The 21,757-nt window shown below is 45.1% G+C and overlaps 1 protein-coding gene across 4 annotated transcripts in view; it reads left to right on the top strand.

Moving 5' to 3' along the window:
• Window positions 1–21,249, top strand: part of LOC123348247 (DEP domain-containing mTOR-interacting protein-like) — a 39,298-nt gene extending 18,049 nt beyond the window's left edge. For 3 of the 4 annotated variants that reach the window (XM_044985739.1, XM_044985738.1, XM_044985740.1), the window contains exons 3-9: window positions 3,628–3,751; window positions 8,328–8,506; window positions 10,004–10,189; window positions 12,067–12,207; window positions 13,260–13,330; window positions 15,746–15,850; window positions 18,216–21,249. In XM_044985739.1, coding sequence (XP_044841674.1) covers window positions 3,628–3,751; window positions 8,328–8,506; window positions 10,004–10,189; window positions 12,067–12,207; window positions 13,260–13,330; window positions 15,746–15,850; window positions 18,216–18,341 — 932 coding nt within the window. In that variant the 3' untranslated portion in view covers window positions 18,342–21,249. The remainder of the gene's footprint in view (window positions 1–3,627; window positions 3,752–8,327; window positions 8,507–10,003; window positions 10,190–12,066; window positions 12,208–13,259; window positions 13,331–15,745; window positions 15,851–18,215) is intronic. The other variant, XM_044985737.1, reaches the window with a different exon arrangement.
• The last annotated feature ends 508 nt before the right edge of the window (window positions 21,250–21,757 follow it).

Here is a 21,757-nt window from a genome sequence, read left to right as displayed (position 1 = left end):
TTCTGGGTTGACTAGATATTATGTGAGACCTATTCATGGGTTGCTATTTGTTCCTTCCGCACACACCACCCAGAGGTGAGCATCCACCCTCTGAACAAGGGACACCACTCTCTCTTTCAGGCATGCAGGACTTTAACCTCTGGTTTTGGAAGGAGGGTTGTAAAATGACCATGCAGATTTCCTCTTGGCTGAAAAATTACAAAAATGTGTCTGTAAGTTGAGGGTTAGTCTGGAACATTTTTCCCCACAGAAAGTTTTAGGTGAAATGCCAAAAAAACAAAAATGTGCCCCATTTGTTTTCATCAACATTTTACATTTTCTGCTAACATTTTTCAGTGAAGAAACAAAATCTTAAAGGAAATACATTTCTTTTTGTGGAAAAACCTATTGCCAAAACCTGCAATTTCCCTCCAAACGATCAAGAAAGAACATGTTTGACTTAGCTGAGGGTGCAGTATACCGTGTGTATGCACAGGTAGAGTGGGTGTAGTTAATGTCTGTGGAAAAATGTACCTGTCCTGTGTTCTTGTCCAGCTCTGCCCCAGAAGTAGCTGCATGTTAGTGATCTTTTGACTATAGCTAACACCTTTTGGGCCCTTCAGAATGGAAGACCGTCTGGAAATGTAGATTCTTTACAGAAATGACAATCAAAGGTGAATTTAAATGGCTGTTGCTTGTAACACCTGGGCACCTAGTGCAAAGTGGCAAACCCGTTGTGCTAAATGCTGGACAGGCCAATGACTGGGGGAAGGATAGCTCAGTGGTTTGAGCATTGGCTTGCTAAACCCAGGGTTGTGAGTTCAATCCTTGAGGAGACTACTTAGGATCTGGGGCAAAAATTTGGTCCTGCTAGTGAAGGCAGGGGGCTGGACTCGATGATCTTTCAAGGTCCCTTCCAGTTCTAGGAGATTGGTATATCTCCAATTATTACTATTACTAACTTAGTCTTTCAGACTTGTTAAGAAGAGTTTCTCACCCTCTGACATCTGGAGTGACTGGGAAGATCCAAATGGGGGAGGGTATAAAATGAAGGCTGAAAATCCCGATTTTAGGGGCCAAATTTCCAAGAAGAGCCTTCGTCCATCGCTCTTGAGGTTAGCGGGGGAAGGGAGATGGGATAATATGTCATTGTTCTCCATGGGCGCTCCTGCGCTCTGGTGAAGAATCTGCCCACTTCATTTAGGTGCCTAAACAGGAGCCGAGCTCTCTTGAAAACCTGCCCCTAGATCCTTAACACCACGAGCGGTGGTAACACTGGAGTTTGCATTTACGCTCTCCTTATCGGAGCTGAGGCGGTGGAAGGCAGGTGCAGCTTTCGTTAACTTCAACCCCTCCTTGGTGATGGAGTTTAGAAACAACCCCCTTGATCACTGCAACGCAAACATTCTATCTGTTGTCATCGGCTGCCTGATGAGAGATTAATGCCTTGTACGTTAAGCTGCCATGAATAAAAATACGCTCTATTGCTGCGCTTTATCACAGCAGCATTAAGTAGCAGCAATTAGTTCAGGGTTAACCATTAACACTTAAATCTGATTATTTTCCATCTTTCCAGCTTATTTTTTTTTCACCGCCAGGTTGACAGTTTCAAAGAAACCCATTATTTGATTAAAGCCTTTGGAATGCTGGGCAGGAGCAAAGCTTTTGGTCACCAAAGACGTCATCCTTCCACGTTTCTGTTAATCACCTGGTTAATGCACGAGGCTGACTTTTTTTTATTTCCTGATTTGCAATCATTTCTTGTTCTTAGTCCTCTAGTAAGAGGGCGCTCTGGCTAGTTAAAATCCATCCCTCCTCCCCTCACCGAGTCCCAACATCCTTGAGAGAGGCAAGAGTAATACCACGAAATGCACTTCCTGGGCTATTGCTTACTTGTGAGATATGATCTAACTAGGGACTAGAACATACACTGGACCCAGGATTGGAAATTGGGTATTATCCCCCAGGCCTTCAAGCTGCAAAAGTGCGTCTTCTTTCCATGGGCTCCAGCCTGTAAGGCGCTGAGCATATGAACTTCCATTGATCCCTCTCCTTCCCATGAAACTGATCGTAACACCATGGGAACCACTAACACCGCTAGTCAAAAAATGGGCACAACACCCTTAATTTCTAAAACAGCTGTGTGCTCGGATAGTCCTCCTCCTGCCTGACACATCTTGTGTTTGTGGCGTTGCAGTTTGTCACCATGAAGGCAATTCAGGGAGCACGTTTTTTAAGTTAACCATAATACTTGGCACTCGAGCCAGTCAGCCAAAGGCAGGCAGAGTTCTACAAAACATTCCTAAGGAAATGAACATTTTGGTTTTTACTCCAAACTTTCTGTGAAATTTTGATATGAAACTTCGAAAGGCGACTTTTTATAATCTCTGATTAATTCTTCCTCCCCTGCCTCCTCACTCCCAAATTCAATAGGGAAAAAGATCTCCTTCCTCTTTGCGGGGAGAGGGGGATGTTTTTGTGTTTCTTAGGTTTTTTTATTAATAGGTTATTTCTTCACACTAAAACAAAACTTTTTTTACAACAGGGAAAAACCTTTTTGACACAAACAACCCCTCCCAAACTTTTGACCTGCTCGACTTACCACTTAGTGCAAGCTGACCATGGATCTCAAAGCACTTTCCCTAAATGGGTATATCCCTATTTTACATGTAGGGGAAACTGAGGAATAGAGGTGCTGTGACTTATTCAAGTTCAAACAGTAAGTCAGTGGGAGAGCTGAACTCCGATCTTGCAGGTCCTTGGAATGGTTGTCTATCTCTGTGACCCTATTGTCTTTCAGTGGCATCTGACATATCTGCACATTACCGTCTGCACACACCTACCAGCCGGGCATGTGCAAATGAGGAATGCACAAATACCCAAGGTGTGGTGCAAATGAGGTGTGGCCCCTTAAATTAGGTAGCTGTATTTGCATACACCTAACTTTAAAGATCTGATGTCAGACCTGATGGATTGCCAGTGAATGAATTGGGCAGAGTGGATGCAGATTGATTGTGTGGAAAAATCTCTTTTATAGTTGCATTTAGATATCAAAGCATCTGCAATAGAGGAAGAGAAATGTAAATATTCTGAGGCAATTTAATGAGTTTTTGGCTGTTACATCTCCCCCAACCCCCACCCTCTCCAAGCTTCCCTAAATGTGGCAGTGGCTTTTTAACGCACCAGACTAGGAGAGGGTTGCATTTCTTTTTTTAAGCTTATAGGTGAACTGCAACATTTAGAACTTAAAAAAAAATTTCTGCCTCTTCCATTCAGTCGTCTGAGAGCTCTAAATGTAGCTTATCAGGATCAGAACTTCCTTCACTTCCTTCAAGCAAAGTTTGGTGCATGTGGCTGGCTTCCTGCCCCAAACATGGGTGTGCAGCTATTGTGCATGGAACCCTGGTTGGTGTGTGAATGCCCATCTGCCCTGGTGCATGCAGGAATGGTTTCTATACAGCTCGTTGTAGTAATCATAAAGTTGGAGGTCTGGAAACTGGGCCCACGGTGTGCTGCCTGTAACTCCTAAATGACTGAAAGCTGGCTTTGTGCTCAGGCTGGAGTTCTGAGCTCAGCTCTAGTGTATGCATTATGGGGTAGTATTTAAACCTGCAGTCCTGATGTTGTCGGCTTTGATTTTCTCTCCAGTTTGTGATGAACACTCGGACTACAAGGATGCCAAGTTGCTCTACCGTTTCCGCAAGGACGACGGGACCTTTCCTCTCAACAAGGATGTAAAGGTGTTCCTGAGGGGGCAGAGCCTTTATGAGACGTACGTGAGTCCTTCCCTGAAAGATCTATCACCGCGCAGTCTGCTGGCTGCCTTCGCAGCTGTAGCTCCAGAGCCAGGGAGCTGAACCATTGCCAATGTTTCTCTTGCTCCATAGCATCAACTGGTAGCTCCAGCTCTGACTCCTTGCTGCCTTTCTCACTCCAGGAAAGCAGCAGGACCATCTGAACTGGAGTTCAGAGATGGTTGTGAACTGGAATGCAGGACTGGAACTCTTTGCTGCTCTGGGTGGAGTTCACATTCAGATCCAGATCTGGACTTCTCGACTTGGAGCCATTGATTGTGAATACAGGATTCTGGCTTATGGCTAAAGTGCTACCCTAGGATCTGGGAGGTCTGGGTTTGAGGTCCTGCTTTGCCACAGACTTCCTGTGTGACCTTGGGCAAATCAGTTAGACTCTCTCTGCATCACTTCCCCCCGTACAAGGGGATAACCACACTGCCCTGCCTCACAGGGGTGTTGTGAGAATAACTGCATTAAAGATTGTGAGATGCTAAGATACTGTGGTAATGTGGGTGACCAGACAGCAAGTGTGAACAATTGGGATGGGGGTGGGGGGTAATAGGAGCCTATATAAGAAAAAGACCCAAAAATCAGGACTATCCCTATAGAATCGGGACATCTGGTCACCCTAATGGTAATGTGGGTGCTCCGATAAGTAGCTTAGATTCCATGGACGGCTTCCTTACATTGAGCGGGTTGGGAGTGGGGGTGGGGGGAGACACAGAAACACACACACAAAGATGGGTTCTCTCTGTGTGTCGAGATTTCGCTAATTACTCCTCCAGGTCAAAAACCTGGTCTGACTGGGGAAATTGCCTGGCGAATCTGGATCTCTGCATTCCAGTTAGCCTCTTAATAGGACTGGAAGGCAGAACACAAGTAGCTGGTCAGCGCTGCTCCCCTCTTTGTGCGTGTGGGGAAGCAGAGCTCTGGTAAGGTGGGAATGATTAAAAGGGGATGGGTGTTTCTGGGCTGTTAGATCCCGATGGCCCAGCCAATGCACCAACAGGGGGATCACACAGGGAGTCTGTGACAAAGCTGGGAACTGATTCCAAATCTCCTGAGTCCCTATCACACGTTTTAACCACAGCGCTCCCCCTTCTCGCCGTTATTATCAATTATCCAGTATGTTCTAGTGGTCCCAGCATCGGGCCGGGACCCTGGCGTTCCAGACGCTGAGCCTGCCTACTCGTTCATGCTGACCTTACGCCAATCACTTAATCTCTGTGCTTTTATTTTTCTCCCATCTATTAAATGGGAATGGAAATGGAAAATACCGACCTTGCAGGGGCTGTCTTATATGATCAATGCTTTTACAGTGCTTCAAAAAGTATAAAAAAGCTGTATGCAGGCTAACTATTGTGCCTGAAATGAAACCCTGCACAGGCTTGGTTTGGAATCGAGGAGCTAAATTCCAGAAATTGTGTATAATCTCATCGCACTAATGATTCTCTGCTGAGCAAAACACTGGCTTTACCAGCAGGGCTCCTCACCATCCTTCCTGCATTGGACTTGGATGCTGTTGCTGGCATCTCCCATCATGTGAAGCATTCCTTGGCTTCTTGGTAGAGCAGAGTGGAAAATGTTAGTAGTTTGTCTCGGAAAACTTTGAAAAATTGTAACTTTTTTTCCAAATTTCCATGTTTGGTTTTTTTTTAATGCATTTTGCAAAACAACCATAAAGTTTTTGGATTTTGAAAACCTAACACCCCCCCCACCTTTTTGGCTTCTTGGTCCCCACCCCACCCCACCCCTTTTCTAGTGGAAAAATTTGGAGGCAGGGGCAGAGGGGAGAAATAAACAGATTTTATTTTTGTCATTAAAAAAAAATCACAACTGACACCAATTCTCATTTAGGGAGGGAAGCTATTTTCTATCTCAGTGACTGTTTGGTGTGTTTTTGCAGCATCCTATAGTTCTAAATCTCGGAAATGGTCTCTTCCTAGAATCAGATCCAGTCCTGTTTAAACTCGTTTCAGCCACAAAGGGTATGTCAGTGCTCCAGCGGTGCAGTACGGCACTGCAACTCTGCTGCTGTAGCGCCGTCATGTAGCGGTTTCCTGCGTCGACGGAAGCGGTTTTTCCATGGATGTAGTGAATCCATCTCGCCGAGGGGCTGCAGCTAGGTTGATGGAAGAATTCTCCTGTCAAACTTGCCACGTTTACACCAGGGATTAGGTGGCCCTAACTCCGGTGCGCCGGACACTTAGCAATGTAGCTAGGCTGATCTAATTTTTAAGTGTCGGCCAGGCCCAGGAGTGGCGGAAGCACCCTGAAAGTGTGTGTATGTGTGGGGGGGGGGAGCGCACAGGCACCTGAACTGTGGTCCCACCCCCCCAAAAGCCCACCCCCACGCTGTCCCTTCCTGCGAGGCACCACTACGGTACTGCCTCTTCCCCGCCCAAGATCCTGCCCCCGCTCGCTCCTCTCTGCCCCCTCCTCCCCTTGTCACTCATCTTTACAGCCGGAAAAAAGTGGAAGGGCCATGGTTCCCCTGGGGCCTCCTGTTCCGGTGCCCCCTGGCCAGGCCTACATCACTTCTGTACCTCGTTGTTTCAAGCACTCGCTCATCTTAATGCTCTACTGCGGCGAAGCACCTAGCACTCAGGTTCTCAGACTGCAGTTAAAGTGAGAGCCCACCCCTGGGCAAACTTGTGCAGAACTCAGCATGTGCTGTCTGTCCTCTGTTGGGCCCATGTTCTGATTTCAATCTGTCAGAAATTAGCAGATTAAGGCTATACTTCTGTTGGGCTTTTTGCTAAACAAAATAGCATAAGGCCTGGTCTATGCTAGAAAAATCCACACCCCTGAGTGGTGTAGTGAAGCCAATCTAACCCACTGTAGACAGCATGAGGTGGACGGAGGATTCTTCCATGGACCTAGCTACCGCCTCTCTGGGAGGTGATTTGCCTATGCTGACAGGAGAACCCCCCCTTTGGGCGTATCTACATTGAAGTGCTATAGTGGCACAGCTGTAGCATTTCAATTGTAGACAAGCCCTAAGAAATGCCTTCTGAAGGTGTCCAGCTGTTTGCATACGTGGGGTTAGGGCACCCTCTTGTGGACACATCCGTTTTAAACTTCTGGAATTCAGGAAGCCGCGGGTTTAACTGCATTTAAGCTGTGCCCTTTTAGCAGTTTAGATTTTCAGGGGGTTACAGGAACCTTTTGTTACTTTTTGGCTCTCATGCTCTGTCTTGGTTTGAGTTGACCTTGAATTGGCTGTGCTGAAACCACCCTCTTTTGCCTGGATTTGATTCAAATCCACGTGAAAGGAGCATGTTTTGCATGGGTTCACCTGAAACAAGTAAAACTCCCACGCTGCCTTTCTAACTTGGCTTTGGGCCCTGTTACAATTACCTGCACAGCTCATTACAGCTCATCTTTTCGGAATTAGCTGGTGTTTTCCATTGTGCATTAAACTATTGAGTGACTCACCTGTCTCCTCAGCTGTGTTTTGAATGAGATTTAGAATTTAGGTTCTGATCATGTGGGTTAAACATCTCATTTCAAAGTGCTTTTTCTCACCATACTTGTCTTAAGCAATGGGGCTTTTGCCATTTCCCTGGGGAGCCCAATGGCTATCTCTACATGAGAAAGCTGCACTCATTTTAAATAAAGGAGCGGTTTTAAACTGATGTGGTTAAGCCACCACAATAGGCTGTGTAGATATTTATTTCGTCTTAGCTTAAACTGATTCCTGGATTGTCTACATAAGGGTTTGAACTGGCTTAATTCAGTTTAAAATTAATTAGTTAAACCAGTGCAGATTCCTTGGGCAAAGAAAGTACTCATTGGACGCTTACCCTACTGTTCAGCCTACAATGTTCCTTTTCTTCATTTTGTCTGGCCACACTTAGCTGTTCCCCCTAAGCAGTTCTCCTTTCATGGTGTCCACACCTTCAAAATCCTTAGGTAATTATTACCCCTCCATCACTGTGTAGCCAAGCTAGGCTTTGTTCTTTGGTCCTTCCTCGTATGGCAGCACTTCCCGCCCCTGTAGCCTTATAAGCCAGATCTCAGTGAGGAGTGAGTGTTTATTTATGGTGGAATTGTAAGTAGAAGCTTGGACAGACTCCTCTGTTTACCTCTCATGTCTCCATGCTGGGTGACAGTCTTTCTTTCCTTGAGGACTTCTCTTTTTCTCACCCATTCTAGCATGCCCACCTCCTTTAAACCCCAATCAAATCCATGAAACATCCTAGACAGTCTTTGTGGTTCTTACTGGCTTTGATGTTACCATGAGATTCATCTTCTGGGTCCTCCACATACAGCATTCTGACATGGGAACAACGTCATTCCAAAAACTACCCTGAGCTAATGGCTCGAGAGGGGAAACGTCTGACACTTGGAGTTACATAATCAAGCATATTATGGCGTAGTAACATGTATTGGGTCCCCGCACTGTTTATTTTCTCTCTGCTCATGACAGGTGGGACAACCAATGCTTCAGTTCCTGCCAAGCGTCTTGTGTAGTTATAGGGCTAAAGAAAAGATCGCTCTTCTCGGTCCATCCCGCTCCTTACCCCTTGGCATGTCTCTTCTCTGTGCCAGGCTGATCAATGTAGAAGACTCCATACTGAAGGCGAGAGAGGAGAATTCTGTGAAGTACCAGAGGACATTCCTGGGCTGTGAAATGATTGACTGGCTCATCCAGGAAGGGGAGACAGCAAACAGAAAGGAAGCTGTGGAGCTGGGCCAAGCACTGTTGGAACATGGGATCGTTCAGCATGGTAAGCCGGAGTTCCTGGGGATGGGGAAGGAAGGTGAAGGAAGGGGCTAGCTATCATTGCTTTGCTTGGAACAACCCCCCATTTATAACAAGTAACAAATGCTGGTCATGTGCCGAGTGCTAGTTTCTACTCGGAGATAGCAATGGGTCCATTTAGTTCTATTTTTGGAATAGGGGACCGCTGGGGCCTGGGCAGACTGGTGTCACCCTTGAACGTTTGAGACGGAATCTGAGTCACTTTCTGGCATCTCTTCAAAGTGTTATTCCCAAGCCACAGAAGTGGGATTCACATCTGGATTTCGAGACACTTGAAGGCGGCTTGTGCACACGCTCTGCGAGATCAGAGCGGAGATTCCTCGCCGACATTAGAAATGAAGAAATAAGGCAGTAGAAGTGGAGGGGCTCGTTCAATATCTGGCCCACTTCTAAGGCCATATATTTCGGAGGGCTCCCCTACATGGCGAGTTACTGTGGAGCGGGTGGAAATGCGGCACCCCAGCTTGCAGAGACAAGCTCTGCATTTGCTTGTTCAGCGAGACAATGGCTCTGACAGTGCTGCCTCCATTCCTCTGGGAAAGGGGGTTAACTCTTTCACTGCTGATCGGTTTAGCAAAAACCTCTAGCTGCTCTGGGGCTGTAATCAGCACTGATAGAGCAGCACCACTTCTCTCCCTCCTCCTCCTCCTCCTTAAACCAACGGGGGGAAAAATCTCATTCTTGCCAATGAGGAAATGCCTCATTGGTTATCAACGTAACGTCCTGTCAGTTATTTCTGTACCACCAATAAACCCAGCACTAGCTTGTAATAACCCCAGCCTGACTGGACTGTGGGATTTTCACTGGAATGTTTTTTGCTTGACATTATCAACCTTACTTTGGTGTGCTCCTGCAATGCAAGGCATTGTGGGAGGTGTAGTCCCACACTCTGCCATGCCTGGCTGTTGGAGAGGCGGGGGGTTGGGAGGAGAAGGGATGAGGCTGCATCCCATGGCTGGGTTTGATAATGGAATAGCTTCCTCCCCCACCAGACCCTGGTGATACTGAAAAGGGGAATTAGAACACACCCTGTCTTGAAAATCCTGAGCATTAAAAAAAATCCTGAATCAGGCTCCCTAAAAGCCCGAGGCTTTAAAAATAATGATTGTTGGGCTCCTTCTATTTGCCTTCTGGTTTCTGAGCTTTAGGTTTGGTTTTTAGCTTTTATGGGGTCGTGTTTTCAAGCTTTTCTCTGCAACCTGAGGGTTAGAAGTTCACATTTTGTTTTTTAATGAAAGCTGAGAGTCTCCCCTCCTCACATGACTCCAGAAGTTGGGGATTTAAGAAAAGAAAAACACCAAATACTGTGACACTCACTAGAACTGGTAACACTGCAAATGGTGCGTTGGTAACACTGCAGCAGCTCTTCTCCTCCAGCCCTGCTGCTGAATGGCAAAGATGTAGCTCCCCTTTGCTATGAGACCCCTGACAGCCGCTCTACCCTTTCCTGTTCTCTTCCCAGTCTCCAGCAAGCACCACTTCTTTGACAGTAACCTGCTCTACCAGTTCCGGATCAACTTCCGCCGGAGGCGACGGCTCACGGAGCTGCTCAACGAGAACTCGCCCCGGGCTTTGTCGGAGAGCCCTGACAGCCCCTTCTGCCTCCGCAAGCTCAACCCGGAGCAAGGCAACTCCAGCTTCCTCTCGGGTAATCAGGGATGCTGGGGCAGGGGTGGGGTTGGAGGGGGTGCTGCTTATACTGAGATTGTGTAAGGAGCAGGTAGCATTGCTGCTGGTTTTGAATGCCCCTCCTAAGGAACTGGTGTCGGGCAATGTCCTGGGACTGGCAGCTGCCAGCTCCTTGCTCTGTTCCCCATGTTCTCCCCTCATACCCCCAGGAAAACAACTCAAGCCTCTCTGCTCCTTGGCTTTCCCCTTCCCAATAGAACAGCTAAAGGCTTCTCTGTGAATAACCACTTGTTTCCCAGATCATCAGTGCACCCTCCTGAGTAGTGCAGGCCCCGAACAGCACCTGGGGGGGGCTGCTGTTAAAGCACCTCTGATCCAGCAATCTCCTGTGCACATCCTCAGATTTAAAGGACCTGACAGGCCTCCTACCCATAGCAGAAGAGAATCTTGCACTGCTTCCAGTTCAGCTTTTAAATTAAAAAAAAAAATCTGGGCTCCTATGGCTTGGGGTTGATGTCAGCTATGCTGAGTTGCAGCAGTCAAGTGAGAAGCAGGAAACAAGGAGAGCAACATGAGAAGCAGGAAAATGGATCTAAATCCAGGGGATGACACCTGGCTGGTATCCAAGCTCCTGCTGTCACCTCTGCCAGCATCCTGCAGGGATTGGTTCTTGGCCCCATGCTATTTAACATTTTGACAAGTGACCTGAAAGGACACGGAAAATCATTGCCGATGAAGTTTGCAGATGACACATGAAGTGAGGGAGCTCTACATTATGAAGAGGACCAGTGACGGATTCAGAGAGATCTGGATTGCTTGGAAAACTGGGTTCAAGCAAACAATATGCACTTTAATATGGCTAAATGTATGTATCTAGGACCAAAAAATGTCGGCCGTACTTACAGGATGGGGACTCTATCCTGGGAAGCAGTGACTCTGAAAAAGATTTGGGGTTCATGGTAGTGGACAACCAGCTGAACACGTGCTCCCTCGTAGTGTGACACTATGGCCAAAACTGCTAATGCAATCCTGGGATGTCTATAGAGGGGAATCTCAAGTAAAAGCAGAGATTCTCTTACTCTTTACCTCTGTATCTGGCATTGGTGCGACCACTGCTGGAATATTGTGTCCAGTTCTGGTGCCCTCAACTCAAGAAGGATGTTGATAGGTTGTAGAGTGTTCTGAAAAGAGCCACGAGAATGAGTAAAGGATTAGAAAACATGCTTGTAGTGATAGACTCAAGGAGCTCAATCTATTTAGCTTAAAGAGAAGGTTAAGGGGTGACGATCACAGTCCGTAAGTGTCAACGTGGGGAACAAATATTTAATAATGGGCTCTCCAATCTAGCCGAGAAAGGTATAACACGATCCAATGGCTGGAAGTTGCATGTAGACAAATTCAGACCGGAAATAAGACGTAATGGTGGGAGTAATTAACCGCTGGAATAAATGACCAAGGGTTTGTGGTGGATTCTCCGACACTGACAATTTTAAAATGAAGATTGGATGGTTTTCTGAAATATGTATACGAGGGATTGTTGTGGGGCAGTTCTCTCGCCTGTGTTATCCAGGAGGCCAGTGTGGATGATCACAGTGGTTCCTTCTGGCTTTGGAATCTATGGGCCCTCACATCCACAGGCCTTGCTAGGTAAAGACTAGTGAAGGGAGATCCTCTGAAGGTTTACAGTTTCCTAAATCATTCAGCCCTCCTGAGTCTGCAAAAGTGGGCTGGGTATTTTGTAAGGACTGAGGGCAGGTGGACGTGTGTGCATTGAGTGGGAGGAGAACCGCTTCTCTGACTGACAAACCTGGGCTGAAAAAGCAGGCCAAACTCTAGCCAAACCAGTCTGCTCGCCCCTAGCCAAGATCTGGGAGGAGTTGTATCTGTGTCTTTCAGTCCAGCCCAACAAGGAGATCAAAATAGTGTCAGCAGTTCGGAGGAGCAGCGTCACCTCTCTTGCCGGAAGTTCCAACCCCTATTTCACTCCTACGCCCAGCCTGGGATTCCTGCCAGCAGCTGAATGCAACCCCAAATCAGGTGAGGTTTCACATTTCAGTGTCACTTACCTAACGCTCAGAAGGGCTGAAGAGATGACATTAGACTTGAGACTAGTGATAAGAAGGCTAATTTCAACAGGCCTAAAAGGAAAGGGCAGCATTGCATGAACAATGCTAAGGAAGTTCACCTTGCATGCGGTAGCTCAATTCCAGTTCTAGTGCAGGGGGCAGATGGCAGTGTGATCTTGGCTTGGCAAAGGGATTGGCACCAGAAAGGCCTTAGCTTTGCTATTCCATAATTAAGGTTGAAGCTGGCTTCTTGCCGTAAGCCACATTTTTATACACCGCCTCTCATTGCAATGAAACCATTTTTTTCTGGCAATGTTGTATGTCTCCTCTCCTCTCAGGGCAGAACTTTTCTGTTCAGAAACAAACATGATTATACCAGAAAGGTTTTAAAGTTATGGTCCCTTGAGCATATTTACTTGTACTCCACTTTGGAGAACAGTTTTCTGAGGCGGGCCGTCTTTTTGAAGGGGTTCGTTACATCTCCAAAACAGCATGCTTAGAAGCTGCAGCTTTCTGGTGCTGTTTTGGTCTTTCTAAGGAGAAGGGCCCTCTAATGCTGGGCTCTGTAAATATGTGTGTACGTTAGAGCACATTGCAACATGTTTAATTTCTACACACTTCTTTTTAAGAAAACAAATTGTTTTGTGTTGATCAAAATATTTCAGGTTCTCCTTGGAAAACAGAATCTTAATTTCCATTTTCAAAAACTTTAAACTTTTTTTTTTCTTGTTTTAAACTGCCCTCCCCCACTTTTGTGTTGTGGGAAGTAGAGGGACGTTTCAGTGGAAACTTTCCCTGCCAGTTCTGATACTTGTATAGAAGTGATACAGATAAGGAAGATGTCTTTGAATTTGTCCCAGACCTGCTCTGTTCCCGTAGAATGCTTTTTTGCACAGAAAAGCTTTCGATGGTTTGTGCATCCATTCTCCAGGCTGGTACTTCCCAGTCTTCCTTGTTATGCATTATATCGTATTTAACCTTTGCACACGTGATTATAATCGGATCTGTCACCTTTGGCTCTAGTGCTAAAGAGGCCTATCACCAATGAGGAGCTCCTGTCCCCTGGGGCTCCATACATCAAGAAAACACTAACCGTAAGTGACCAGTCAGAACGCTGTAACATTTGCAGTAACGCTAAACCCTCTCTGGCTGCTTTGTTAGCTTTCTAGGTGCTGTTGTTTTTCACTCTTGTGTGTTTTAACCGTGACTGAATCTCACGTCATCAGGACCTTTTTTCGTTGCTCAACTCACATGAGATTTGTGAGCTGGTGCCTTGGGATATTCTTATGTTTTGAATGGGCAGTGACTGTCTCCGGGTTGCTGCTGCTTGGTGATGTTTTGTATATGTGTCAGGGTGGAGAAAAGAGAAAAGTCCTTTTAAGGAGAAACCTCCATTGCATTCCATCTAAGCTTATACAACGGCAGCCTTGCTTGTCAAAGGCACTAAGACATTCATTTCCCTTTCCTGTCACAGGTTGATTGCCTTTCCATGCCACTCTGTGTGCACCTGGTTCCTGTGATCTACTTACAGATAGCTGAAGGCATCTCTAAGTTTATTAAGATACTCTGTGGGTTCAAAAGGGAATAGGAAACCATTCTGAACTCTAGGAATGTTTAGGTGTCGAGCTCCTGGTTATGCAACTTAGGAAATCATAGTTGTTGGGGTTTTTTTTAATTATTATTTGTATTACTTTGGAATCTAGTGGCTTCAACAGATCAAAGCCCCATTGTGCAAGGCACTGTATGTGCACAGAGTGAGAGACAGTCCCTGCCATGAAGATCTATCTATCTTTTTTCCCCTCTAAATGATGAATTGCATACATCTCCCACTCTTCCTTCTTCGCTCCCTTGCAGAGGAATTGAATAGAATGCATCTCCAGTCCATGAGCCAGATCCTTCAGTCCAGCTCCACTGGACACTGAGAGATTCACTTTATACCGGGGGAATCTCCAAGTAGCCAGTTCCAAATGTTTTATGGCCCACTTGCCCCACCAGAATGGCACAAGGGGGCTGGAGGAGAGCAGTGGATCTGGCCTAAAATGAGTGCAAAAAATAATGGACTTCTTGTTTGGCCTCTTTCTGAGTGCCGTGTTTAAGGACATGCCATCAGTTCTCAGTACCAGCCTTGCTCTGACTTTCAACTCTGTCAAGCCGGGCCTTTCAGCTGCTTTTGCACGGCTCACTTCCGCTCCTTAGCTGTGCTGCTGCTGTTGCTGTTTTGTAACATGTGATGCCCTTTGAGGGTTCCTTTGTATGTGTTGACCATTACAGCATGCTTCTCAGACAAGCTGGGATTGGGGGGGTGAAAGTGGGGAAAGAGGATGTTTTTGTTCAGCGTGTGACTTCCCTTGCCAGCAAAAGTGCAAGCGTCGTGCATGGTGCAGCAGTGTCTCTTGGTATATTCTTTGCATGTGACTTGCTTAAAAATCTTGCATTGTCTATGCGTGATCCTTGTACTCTTGACAGCATAGGAATACTAGTTAGAAAGTAACTTTGGAGACAATCTCAGTTAAACCTTGTGGTTTTGAGTCTCATTTGGTGTATGCCCCAGAAATATATTGTTGCTCCTCTGATGATTAACAGAAGATGTCAGGGGTCCTAGCAGGTTGGTTTCCTGTTAGAGAGGGAATCAGCAACACAGATCCTGGATATAGTCTTACTGTAACTTGTTTTATTTACACTATATACATTTGTCCTTGAACACAAGTGGTCACAAATGGCATGCAGGCTACAGTAAGCTGCATGGAACTTGGAGAGAGGAACACAGGTTGCATGAGGGAAGAGTCTGGAGGAGGCACGAGGAAGCCAGTCTGTGTGCACGTGGTTGGAATGCTAGCTGCAGCATCCCTGTAAATAGTTCTCCTAATGAAGTGCCAGAGGAGTTTTAGAACCTAGAGCACTTTCTAGCATGTCACACATTAAACACAAGAGGAGAACTCTTTCAGGGAGAATGACTCTAGCCCGGCAATTAAGGCACTCAGCTGGGAGATAGCAGATGTGGATTTAAATCCCTACTCTGAATCAGGCAGAGAGAAGATTTAAGTCCTCTCCTACCTACCAATGAGTGCCTTCATCACCAGGTTCAAGAGTTATTCTTTCTCTTTGGTTCAATGAATATTTAAGTATTTATACTCAGTGGAACAGCTTCAAGAGGAGAGACTGGAGCAACCCACCACAGAACAACCTGTGGCCTTGTGGTTAGGATGCTCACTTGGGAGGGAGAATACTGGGTTCAAGATCTGCTGCAGAATGGGGATTCAAACCTGGGTCTTCTACATCCCAGTCAAGTGCCCTAAGCAGAGACGTGTGCACATGTTTTCTGAAGCTGGCTGGCCCACTCTAGAGTTTATCTCACTGTAGAGTATGTGGGGCATTCGCTAGTGGCAGTGATAACGGGGCAAGGCTAAATGCTGACCACTTCAGTTCAGCAGAACTCCTTTGCGTGGTCATCTACATGCAGGCAAGACAATTTTTGTGAGGCCCTTACAGTCCCTCTGTTCTGCTTGTAGATTGTGGGGGATGCTGTGGGCTGGGGGTTTGTGGTCCGTGGAGGGAGACCCTGCCATATCCAGGCTGTGGACCCAGGAGGACCTGCTGCTGCAGCAGGCATGAAGGTACTGTATAATCTGTTTCTTCCTGGTGTAGCATGTGATATCACTTGTATGCTGATCAAATGTGTTGGGCCAAATTCATCCCCGGCATTAATCCACTGACTGCAGGGCGAGTGAATTCAGTCATCACTCAGTACTAGGTTTCAAAGCTGTAGGAGTCCCTGGGACGCTTGGAGTGAGGATTGCAAAGCATGCGCCTCCTTGCCAGCAATGGGACCTCTGTGTGTTAAGGTGGCCGGGGCCTGTCTCTTTTCAAGGGCTTATGAAGACCCAGCTGTGGCTGTTGCTGCTCTGATCTAAACCTCGGAGTGCGGGGAGAGCCAGTGTAGAGGGAAACATTGCATGGCCCATTACATTCCATTACCTCTACAGACCGGTGTCAACAAATACCTGTGTCACATACTACTCTGTGGGAGCTTGACACTGACTCTGGGCTTGTAGGTCGCCTGATGAGTTTATTTCGGAGAAGAATTTTGAATGCTGTGGCTATTGTGCTCTGTTCAGGAGAGACCTAGAACAACACACCAGAGATGCTGCAAGACACAATTGTGCTTTGTCACTGCCGTGTGAGGGAGGTTTGCACAGTGCCTGCCCTTGGCTGGATCTGCCTCTAGTCAATGTTGTCATCCTCGGTTTCATCAGCATCTTTTTTGTAATGATTCTCCCCATATGTGGCTTGACAACAGGGCTCAAACCCAGGACCTTCAGCACTGCAGCACAGACCTCTACTACTTCAACTAAAGGAGTAACTCATTAGCTGGTAGCATTAATAGGCTGTTATCCTCTAGCACACCAGCTGCTGAGAGAGATGTGACACACACACTGCCAGCGTGTTAGGTATTCACTAGAAAACGACCTGTTCTTTCCCTTCTGTAACTGGGATTTCAACATTGATCTTTGTCCTCAGTCAGGATGAAAAGTCAAAATATTGACACCATCCACGGGATGGGAAGTTCAGAAAAATTTCTACTTGGAAATGTTTTTGTTGTTATGGCTTGGTTTTACACAGAAACCCACCTGAGCTTCATGAGATTTGTATTCAGATGCCTCATGCCCTGGTTCTCTGCTATGAGCCAGTCTCCCCGGATGGACTACAACTCCCATGATGCATTGTGATCGTTCAACTGGGGAGGGGGGAATTGTGGTACATCATGGAGGATTGATTTAGTCCAGTCTAGAACCCAGCCCTCAGATAAGGATGGGGGCATGAGATGCCTGAACTAAAACTCGCATGAGGCATTGCAGCAACTCAGACAGACACAAGCTAATGTTGAATTGACCCAAACCAAAACATTTTGATTCAGGTTAAGAAATCAGAATGTTTAGATTTGGGTCAACCTGAAAATTGTTTCAGTTTTCTTGACGAAAATTTTTCAATTTTGTCAAAAAATATTCAGCTTTTTCCTGTGGGACTTTGATTTTGTGGAGACGTTTTCTGTCAATAAAACAAAACAAAAAACAAATATCCAAAAAAAACTTTTCAGTTGAAAATTCCCAATCAGCTCTAATTGTTAATATACTGCATATAAATTATTTAATGCAGAGAAAGAGCAGCACACTGCTTTGAAACACCCAGTGTTAAAGCTCCTGGGGTAATGTGTGTTCTGTCTTACTAAAAAGAAAGTTGTACGTGGAATTCTTTTTCTTTGCATGTGAAAGCTGCAGAATGACTCTGCAGTGATAAAGCATTCCCTTTGGGAACAGAGAGAAGAGTTTGCCTTCATTCATCTTGTAATTGCTCTGCTGATTCCAGCTTGTATGCAATGAGCTGAGCTTCTGAAAACCATTTTAGACCAGCAAACCAAGAATAAATGGGCTTTGTGCTCTGGTTGAAGATCAATTTCTAAGAGTAAAGGAAAGAGGAAATTCATAAATCCCCCAGCAGTCGAGGAGCAATTTTTGTACAGGTCTTGTTTATCCTTCAAGTCACTTGCTGGGATATTTGAAGTAATAAGATTCTTCAGAGACAGAAACAGTTAGACTTGCTCATATGCTTCAGGCAGGATTGGAAGGGAACAGGTGCAAGTGAATTTGTTCCATTTGCTCAAGAGCTCATTTCATCTGACCCTTTCCTCTATTCTCATTATTTTAAAAAAATAGCAAATATTAAGTCTCACTGTCAGCTTTTTACATGTACGTCACCTGCTCATAAAGGGGGCTTTGCATTCACCATTTGCTCCCAATATAAATCCCTTGGGTTACCATTAAGAATCCAGTGACTATTAGTGCAATTTATAAAGTGTATAAAATGCTTTCTGGTTGTAGGATTTGGTAAGCGATAGCGTCATCACAAAGTCTCACTCTTGTGATTGCACTGTAACTGCACCTGCTCAGATCACTGTAAAACATTCCTCTCTCTCCACTGCAGGTGTGTCAGTTTGTTTTCTCTGTGAACGGAATGTACGTTCTGCATTTGGACTATCCGACCATCAGCAGCCTCATAATGACGGGACCACGAACGCTTGTTCTGGAGGTCATGGAAGCCGTTGAATAAGTGAAGAATCCTCTCCTCATCACTGTTCCAAGAGGCGGGATGCTTCAGCTACTAAAGGATGGAGTGATCAGTTACATGAGTCTGCTAAAATTAGGGGACGGACCAAACCTGGTCTCTCATTCTAAGAGACTAGGCCTGAAATGTAGCCTGACATTTTGACTTGTCTTAAGTAATTGGAATCTCATGGGGCAGGTCTCTTGGGCTCAGACAGGACTGAGGTATTTGTGGCTCAGTGCCTAATCCTGAGAGATGATGAGCACCCACAGCTCCTTTTAGAGTCAATGGAAGTGCTTGGCCACGCTCAGGATTGGGTCCTTAGCGCACATGGTCCTTTCACCTACAAGGACCTGAGGTCAAGTCGCAAGTTAAGTAAGAATTTAACTGAGTTTGTTTGATCTCCAGGAACCGGTAAGTGATGAGAAGCTTGTTGGTTTTGTTTAAAAAACCTACCATTCCGTGTGATGACCCTGAGCAGAATATCTGAGCTCAGGAGACTGCCCAGCACGCAGAGTCAGCTAAAAACGCCTTATCTGAAAGCTGTACACACTCCAGATGATGCAGTACATGGCGCTGGTGACCACATCAAGAAATAAAGGAAAGAATGCCCCAGTGAGTTACGTTTCCTTATAAACAGGAAAGAGACCCCTTTTCCAGATGGAAGTTGACATACTCAAGGGAAATAACTTTTATTTTTGAAGCATCTAAGAGGTTTCCAACATTTAATTTTTTGAAAATGTCTTTTTAAACTATATTTTTAAAACTACTGTAGCTGAAAGTGTCTTTTTTAAATAAAATCTGTTTAGATGCTGATTTGTCAGTGTTTTCATATTTGATTAGATAGTTCCTCTTCCATCACTTTCTTCAGTGCACAACATGCCTCCCTCTAATGGTGTAATGTCTCATAAAACTGATATCTGATGAAGCCCACGAAAGCTTATGCTCAAATAAATTTTAGTCCCTAAGGTGCCACAAATACTCCTGTTCCTTTCTTTTAAGGGTGATGCAAATCCTAGTGGAGATTATATATGCACAGCCCACTATGGAGTGAATTAGATGCAGCATATTATTAATCATAACGAGAAACTGGTCTTCAGTTGACTGTGCATCGTGCTGACAATTTGTCCCTAGGATTGCTTGAAGTGAAGAGAAATTAGTGATGTGTTAAAACTCTGTTCCAGGTTCCAGGGTCAATCAGTGGCAGGGCATTTGTGCCAGAGAAATCTGATTCTAAGCATTAGGGATGGAAACCTGGCTTTATAGAAGTCAATGGAATTTTTGCAATTTATTTCGTTGAGGACAAGATTTCACCCTGTTGGATTGAGAGTCACTTACTCAGCAGCTAGGTCCAACGAATATTTATTAAGGCAAAACACTCAGAGTGGTGATCAGTTACTCACAAGTGGGAAGCTTATCAGGATGATCTCTTCACAGTCAATGATACAATATAGCTTCAACCTCCCTTTGTTACACAAACTTCTTTATAACTTTTTTGTTATCTTATACATATGTATTAGTCTCTCATTTCCACATTAAATCTCTTCCTCTGTCAGTAGAGGTTTAGTGGGAGTTCAAACCGGTCTTTTCTAGCTTATTAGTTACTTTATCTTTTCTTGTCCTCTCATACATGATTGCTTAGCAATTTCTTACATGTGCACAACACTCAACAGGATTACTCTGCAGTTTCTTACACATACACTCTTCTACTTATGCTTACGCTGTTAAATGTTATCAGGACCGACTTGTCAAATCTACAACAGGCTTCTGTCAGTCCTAAATATGCCTTCGCTCGCAACACTTGTGAGTTAATTCATCACTGGAGCTGGCTGGGAAATGGAATTTCTGTCCTGGGGGGGTTGGGGGGAGGGAAAATTTCTTGGACTCTTTTCATCCTGGAATGGTACAAAAAAGCCAAAAACTCAGTTTTGTTTTTTTCCAGACCTGAAATTCTGCAATATTTTATTTTGGGAACACTGAAAGATTCCTGCTGCATCTCTGACATGAAATATGCCCAGTCAGCTAGCCAGGCAACTAGAGAGTCCAAAAAGCTTGTCTATCAGTCAGGTGGGCAGCCCAGTAACTCATGTCATTTGGGGCCTAAATTGGAGCTGACCTTCTGAAAATCTGAGCCTGGTTGTAGATGCTGAGGACTTGTAAAAATCTGTTCCCAAGTGTGCATCATAAATGGACATGGCTGTAGAAATGGCTGCTCTGTGGTTTTACTGCGGCCCCTTGCAGTGCCTCTGCTGTTGATGAAAGACAACTATTCATTCCCCTATCACTGGTGCAGCTAGCATAGGGATTTGTTGTGATACTGCTCAGCAAATCACTGTAATATCGGACAGCAAGATACTGTAGTGGAGGATACACAGAGGTCCTCGCAGGCACTACTGGGAAACTGGGCAGTCTTTCAATCCATTTATCAAGATGCTGGCAGTTCCCATTTCCAGCTAGGTGAAATAAACCGCATGCAAAGAGAGCTGATTGGTACCCAGAGCATCTTAACAGATACACTCGTTTAAACTCCAGTTTGACTTGGATGCATAAGTAGTGTGTCAACTCTAGGATCTACTCCAAATTGTAGGGTTCTCTCTAAGTGTAGGAAAGGCCAGTAAAGGTCCATGTTGTCAGGTTCCCATGCAGTGATCTCAAGGCAGGTAGAGAGGGATACCATACCAGCCTTTCTTTGGATCCAGAACTGAGCTCAGAGGCCCAAAACCTAGGAATGAAGTTTTGATCTGGATCAAGATTTTTTCCCAATGTTCAGATGAGGGTGGGGCACAGTGTTCCATTTCATGCATACTTTTAATTTTAGGATAAACAGTAGCAACTATAGGTAGCTCTTAAAATCCATGGGAGTTCCGAGAAAAGTAAATTGCTTTAGTTAAAGGGAGAAGTGAGTGGATTAGAGTGAAGGAATTATGAAACACACTTTGTTTTCTTTTGTTAAGTTTGAAGCTGTTTGTTTCAGTTTTTGCATGAACTGTATTATATTATAATAATTTGTGTAATAGTAAAAGTATGAAATAAAGCACTTTTATGTATTTTTTCATATTTCTGAAATGAAACTTTTCAGAAATTTCATTGTGTGGAAAACTTTTGCCTTTTCATTCTGATTCAGGATGAAAGAAAATTCCAAAATGTTGGAATTTCCCATGCAATGGAAATTCCAGCTTTTTCACCAGCTCTAATTGTGCCACACTAGGATAATCTAATTGTGCCACTGTTAATCACTGGAGATCTCTTCTACAATCTAGTCTAAAATTATGCCGCAGTAAGGATGTCACTGTCATCTGATGTATTCTGGGCAGTGGGTCCAAACTCTAGACCTTTCATTGAACCTTGACAGTGCTGCTGGTGGGAGAAGAGGATTCTTTCAGAATAATCTCCAGTTGCGAACCTGACTCTCTAACTTTGGC

This window comes from Mauremys mutica, chromosome 13 (assembly GCF_020497125.1).
Source record: "Mauremys mutica isolate MM-2020 ecotype Southern chromosome 13, ASM2049712v1, whole genome shotgun sequence".
NCBI lineage: Eukaryota > Metazoa > Chordata > Testudines > Geoemydidae > Mauremys > Mauremys mutica.
The sequence above is the reverse complement of the archived record's forward strand: the minus strand, read 5'-3'. Positions and strand labels throughout refer to the sequence as shown.